We start from the raw sequence: 6,830 nt of genomic DNA, 5'->3' as shown, positions 1-6,830 counted from the left end.
CTTAGCCCCGCCCCCGTACAAACGGTGCGTACCGGCCCACTTCAAGCACTGTGACGTTTACGTTTTATTATTTATCTCTCTGTGTTGGGTTTGTGTTCTCTCTGGGGTTATTTTGACTCTTGTTGTCACTTTGTAATCGTCAGAGGTGGAAAGTAACAAAATACATTTACTCACGTTACTGTATTGAATACTTTTTTTGTGTATTTTGTATTTTTTAAGTACAATTTAAAATCGGTATTTTGTATTTTACTTGAGTACGTTTTTACTCAAGTATTGTACTTAGTTACTTTATAAATCCTCTCCGTTACTGAGTAAAAATAACAATTCAACCTACAGGGGAACAATACGCGCCAGAACCATTGACAGTAAACCAATGGCCAGAACCAACAGTGACTAACTTTACAAAACAACTAACTTTAAGTTGCTACTTAAACTGAACAAGAAGTTGTTGTTTTTGCACTTACATTTGTTACATTTGTTCTTTAATTAAAAACAAAATAGTTTTGGATTTCTGACCCCTTGTCCTATTTTTACTCCCCTCACACCCCACACAAAGAAAGTAACTAAGTAACTTTTACTTAAAGTACATTTCAAATGAAATACTTTTCACTTTTACTTGAGTACATTTTCAGATGAGTACTTTTACTTCTACTTGAGTAATATTTCATCAAAGTATTGGTACTTTTACTTGAATACAAAATTTTTGTACTTTTTCCACCTCTGGTAATCGTTAAATCCAGTTTTTCAGTCTCTCGGCTGCCATGTCTGTTTGCAGTTGTTTTGCTTTTCTTTGTAGTACTTTCTGTCTCCCTGTGGTTTTGTCACTTTGTGGTTGTGATTTGTTTAGTTGTCACTTTGCATTGCTTTGTGGTCGTTCTACTTCTTCTCTTTCAGGCTCTTTGTAGCTGCTTCGTGTCTCTTTCTGGTTGTTAGTGTCTCTTTCAGAGACATTTTGCAGCTGAAGCCTGGGGGCCCCATGACCCTTTGGGCCTCTGGGCTTGTGCTTATTTCTCTCTATAATCCATCCATGCTAATGAAGGTAAGAGCAAACTAATTTATTTAGTCAGTTGCCTACAGTTTGATCCTCTTTTAAAAAGTGTAGATATAAAACTAAAGTTCAGACCATAAACATCACAGCACCTAGATGAGAAAGGAATCAGGACTGGAAATATAATTAATTAATTTCCTTATCATCCTTTCTGTAACACTCTGAAATCCACACCCCTCTCTACTATGATTGGCCAGGTGTGTACAGGTGTAAACATATAGTTTTTCTTAAATTATTTTTCCATATCCGGTTGAGTGGTGTCAGTGCACCAGCAGGTGGAGCTGTAACATAATGAGAGGAGCTCCACACGTCACTGCTTGCTGCACCTTTTCTCGAAAATGCCTGTGTTATTTGAGGAATTTCATGATTGTTAAATACTTAAAGGTGGTTTGTGGCTTTGTTAGGACCAACTTAAATTCAATATTAGCTCCCCTTCTTTATCACATTCACCTGCCTGGTTCAGTGAGTTCAAATCATAATCAAACAATATCTGTCACCATTTGATACATAATATTTTATTTGTTGAAACTCCACTGATGTAAATCTCAGTTTTTAGTGTTTAATGTGTAATAAACGGACAAAAGTCTGTCCATCATAATAATTCTGCCAGATTTAACAGGGATCCTTGTTTCTGCAGATGTTCTGAGGTCATCGATGATAATTGTGGATGTGAGAAAGAACATGTTTGAAACATCTCTGCAATAAAATTAATAAAAAACTGTTTCTCTTCTGCTCAAAAATGTACAGATATAACAGCAAATATTAAGAACAAAATTAAACAACACACATAATTTAACTGCGCACCAGAGGAATGGAAATGTTTAAGAATAAATACGAGATGTAAATAATATAAAAACTTTTGAAAATAAAAATAATCTTGTAAAAATTAATCAAATCTATTCTGAAAAGGTTTTTTTTTCCCCACAAATGTTGACTTTCACTTTCAGTATTTCAGTTTGGACATTGGCCGCTGGCGCAGCAAGAGGGAACTCGAACAAAACTTCATCGGTCCGATCAGGAGTATTGATTATTTGAAAGCAGGAGAACGCCAACTGACGTCAGAAACTGGTTATTGATCATCCGCAGGTGAGTGTTTGTTCAGATCATTTTGATGACGTCATGTCTCTGACTGATTACTCGGGCAGGTGTTAATATGTCTCTGTCTCTGGACTGATTTTGTCACCGTGGGTCACAACTTGCACGAGACGGTCACGAAGCTCAACAGGTGTGAAGTTGAGATCAAAGTGAATGGAATGAATTTTTGTGGCATCCTGACAAAGTTTAAGCTTAAATTGCCTTTTTTTTCTGCATTAATGTCAGTGGTGATTCCCGCCGTTTCGGATGACAGGGGTTAGAAGTGGGATCTGGGTCAGGAAAGTTTTGTGCTGAGTCAGTTCTTGTATGAAAAGTGAAATGTTTTATTTGAAGAGTTAAATGTGACTGGACACACAGGTGCTTCAGTAAAGAGGCTACAACAGTCAGTGTAGGCACCTGCCACAACTAAATAAAGTATTTACTAAGTTTTCAAATTTCGAGGAAGTGGGCACCAGTGCCGGGAAGCCACCCCTTCCCCCACTGATGGAGCACTGGTGCATGTGAGCAATAAGACAGGAAGCATGAAATAAAACACCACTCTAATAAAATGTGCCAACTCAAAAGTGATTGAACTCCCGCCTCAACCACTGGAGGCCATCAGCGGCCTCAGCTCTACAACCATAGAAACAGAATCCAAACCCCAAAATATATTTAAAAATTAATGCTACAATAAGCAGTAAGATAAATAATAAATAAAATATCTAAAATAAATGGCAGTCAGCGCTCTGCCTGTGAACAGAGCGCTGTCACAAATTGACAACCGAGTTAATGCATGACCTACCTCTGCACCAATCATACGTCTCCTTTCAGCTTTTCTACCAACAATTAAAGTTATGGCAGACTTTGTCAATGATTAAGAATTATAATACCTCATGGTGCTTGCACCTGGACAGTACTCAAAACAATAAAACACTAAAATGAATGTAAAAATGACTGTAAAACATAGTTAATGAATCAAAGGTTTAGTTGACTCGTGCATCTCACCTGATTGGCTAATGTCCCCAACATGGTGCCTGGTGTCCCGGTGCTACATATGTTTAAGAGTTAACCAAGTTTTATTTTTCAATTACTGAACTAACTGCTGAAGATTTATTTTAGATTTTAAAGAGCAGCCAAATGAAATCCTTCAAACATTTTTACTCCCTGATCTGCCCGGATACAACCTGAACTGATCTGTAGCTGCATCTTGATGTTTGTGTCTTTGTCTGATGATGATGACGTGATGATGATGACGTGTTACAGAGCAGAAACTCTTCACTGCAGAGACATTAACTAAACACTTGATGATGAGTTAGTTCTGGTCTGAGTTTAGTGAGCGAAGCTAAACTCTGTTTCCTCTTCCCTCCAGCTCAGTTAGTCTCTGATGTTCTCAGTAGAGTTGACGATGGCGGCTGCGGCACCAGGTGAGTCAGTGAAGTGTCGTATTTTATTTCATACTTGCAGTTGGATGGAAAATCCTGTGATCTGAACCACATGATGCAGCATGTTGAGTTCTCCTCAGGCCTGAATCTGAGGCCCTTCCTCATACACTGGTTCCTGCTACAAACACCTGCAGAAGATTAAGACAAACATGGAAAGAATGAAAGAAGCAAGTTTAGTAACAGCAGGATACAGTTAGTATTGTCACAGATCATTACACTTTCTGTTTAATTATTTGTTTTGTATCTCACAGGAGACATGAGCTGTACGAGTTTATTCTTCGAGACATTTTATTTACAGTTGGAGAACAGATTACACATGCATCCTCTAGAAACAGCTGCATTTACATCTTTTCAACATCTGGATAAAATGTGCAGTCAGATCTCAACCTGTCCCTCCTTAGATGTGTTTACACTTTTAACTGGGAAATGATCTGATCCGTTCAATGAGCTCATGAACTGGCTCTGTAACTAGGACCTGTAAGATCCAACCCAAGTGAACCTCTTACCACTGCGACCCATACTGTCACGATAGTGTGCAGATCATTACTCGTTAACCTAAAGGGCTTTTACATTTAGATGTCTGAGGCTTCATCTGTAATTTCTGTATTTCTTTATAGATGATGATGAGGATTTAAACTCCCAGAAGCTCCGCAGCAGCCCTAAACTGATCCGCCCTGACTGTGAGTCAAACTGAATGAGACAATCAATCTGATCAATAAGATAACTTTTATTATATGCTGTTGCCGGACTTAATATTCAAACAGTCACAGCAGAGAAGAAGCTGTGGTGCAGTGGTGAATCATAGTTCTTAATGCAGTAACCCACAGTCATTTTAGAAATGCATGATACTATTGCTAATATTAGAGATTACATGAAAAAGAAATAAAGAATTAATGTGTATATTTCTGCATCCCTGCAGTTGAAGAAGAAGCTCGACCCCTGAAGCGGAGCAGCAGCTGCGATTGGCTGCCGCCTCAAAGTGAGTCCACCTGAACTGAACCAGAGTCTTGTGCAGAAGTAGATTTGAGTTTACAGTGTTTCATCCTTCCAAAGGTGTGAAAATACCATTTAAATTACAGTGATATTAGTGCAGCAGTACGCTGCATCTGCATCATTACTGGATTTCGGCAGCTGGACAGTAACAGGACACTGATTACAGAGATTTTAATGATTCATTATGATCGTTGTGCAACGCAAAGATTGCACAACAAAAGTTACACATGTAGTCCTTCCATGGCATGAATGATTAAACTAATGTTTTCATTTCAGTGTCTGAGCTGAGGGTTGTTCTGCTGGGGAACAGCTGGTCTGAGAGGAGTTCAGTGGGGAACTTCATACTGGGAGTGACTGTGTTCAACACTGAGGAAGAACCAGACTGCTGTCAGAGAGTCAGTGGACAGCTGAAGGAGAAACACGTTGTCCTCGTCAACACCCCGGATCTGCTTCACCCCGACATCTCTGAACACAAACTGACAGAACATCTGGATTACTGTGTGAAACTCTCTGATCCTGGACCTCATGTGTTCCTGCTGGTTCTACAGCCTGAAGACTTCACTGAGGAACAGAGACTGAGGCTCTGCAGAGTCCTGAAACTCTTCAGTGATCAATCATTTGATCATTCACTGCTGCTGATATCAACAGCCAGAGAGGAGAGGGCCGGCGCCACGGAGAGAGATGCACCAGATCAGCCCATAAAAGACATGATCAGAAGGTGCAGGTACAGATACTTGAAGCGAGAGAGCCTCGAACATCCGGAGCTGTTAACACGCTTGGGTCAAATCGTAAAGGAGAACAATGGACACGTGAGCTGTGATGTTTTTGAGGATGCGGCACCAGGTTTAACTTGTGATCAGGAAAACCTGAAACAAGGGGAAGGAACCAGTTTTAAACTGGCTGCTACAAAAGCTGTTGGTGAGTGCAGGACAATCTCTCAGTAAATTACTACTGTTAGAAACAACCAGCAGTGACTGTAGAATCACACTGTTGTCCTTGTGTCTTCTACAGAGCGGAAAGCTGTCAGGGAATATACCCTGTCGAGCCGGTGTAAGTAAATCACATCTTTACTGTGGCACTTTACAGGACCAGTCAAAGGTTTGGACACACCTTCTACTGCAATGTTTTGTCTTTATTGTTATTTTCTACATTGTAGAGAAACTTTGAAATAACACAGATGGAATTATAATAGTAATAGTAAGTAATTCAAAATTCTTCCAAGAAGCCACCTTTGCTCTCGGCGCTCTCTCAACCGGCTTCACGAGTTCGTCCCCCGGGTTGGTTTCCCATATACACTGAGCTGTTGTTGGCTGCTTTTCTTTCGCTCTGCGGTCCAACAAGATGAGACGGCATGTCGCTGCAGAATGCGGTGGTAGTGCTGCTGGTTAAGTTCGCTTTCAGTTTTGAATAAATCACCGACAGCACCTCCTCCTTCATGGTGGGAGCCACACATGCAGACAGTCTCACAACGACATGTCTTCAAATCTGGACTCATCAGACCAAAGTACTGATTTCCACCGGTCTAATGTCCGTTCCTTATGATTCTTCTTCTCATCGTCCTCCCTCAGCAGCGATTCGACTGCGGATGCCTGTCTCGTCTGGACAGTTGAGGATGACTTGAACTCCATGAAGCGTTCATGTAGCCTTGAACGTGAGGTGCTGTTAATTGGTGGCCGATAACGCTGATGAACTTCTCCTCCGTCTTCTCCACAGTCTTTGTCTTCCTTTCCTGGGTGGCCACTTTAAGGAATTTAAAATACGAAACAACACGTTCTTGGTCACTACATAATTCCATATGTGTAATTTTAATAGTTAATAGTAAAATATTGAAAATAAAGACAAACCTAAGACTGGGTATGTGTGTCCAAACTTCTGACTGGTACTGTATAACACTAAGATATATACAGTACACTGATATAAAAATGTGATGATATATAAATGTTGCTCTACAAAAAAGTAAACGGATCAGTAAACCTGATTTTGAGGGAATCATCGATGTCGCCGACTGAAAAGATCAAACTAACAGATTTACAGGTGTGCTGTTTGAAGAGACTGTAATATGGAAAAGATGCCGCATAGATTCTTACACAATAAGAGGCAGTCATTAATCAGAGTGATGGATTACAGTGAATGTGATGAATTGAGGAGCGATGACAATGATTTTGTGATTTCATTGCAGGTGAATTCAGGATCGTGATGATCGGGAAAAGTGAGGACAAAAAGAAAACGCTATGCAACTTCATCACTGGCAGCAAACAGTTTAAATCTTTAAC

The 6,830-nt window shown here is 40.0% G+C and overlaps 1 protein-coding gene across 1 annotated transcript in view; it reads left to right on the top strand.

Annotated features, from left to right (window-relative positions):
- The first annotated feature begins 3,820 nt into the window (after positions 1-3,820).
- The window catches only part of LOC111645689 (GTPase IMAP family member 8-like), an 11,192-nt gene continuing 8,182 nt past the window's right edge, over positions 3,821-6,830 (top strand). Inside the window, exons 1-5 of the mRNA XM_087170654.1 lie at positions 3,821-3,827; positions 4,182-4,244; positions 4,484-4,543; positions 4,834-5,475; positions 5,569-5,607. Of these exons, the coding sequence (XP_087026780.1) occupies positions 3,821-3,827; positions 4,182-4,244; positions 4,484-4,543; positions 4,834-5,475; positions 5,569-5,607 (811 nt within the window). The remainder of the gene's footprint in view (positions 3,828-4,181; positions 4,245-4,483; positions 4,544-4,833; positions 5,476-5,568; positions 5,608-6,830) is intronic.

This window comes from Seriola lalandi, unplaced genomic scaffold (genome assembly GCF_002814215.2).
Source record: "Seriola lalandi dorsalis isolate HSWRI2012SDOR001 ecotype SW California unplaced genomic scaffold, Sedor1 jcf7180002054955, whole genome shotgun sequence".
Taxonomy (NCBI): domain Eukaryota; kingdom Metazoa; phylum Chordata; class Actinopteri; order Carangiformes; family Carangidae; genus Seriola; species Seriola lalandi.
This window is presented reverse-complemented; position numbering and strand designations above follow the sequence as displayed.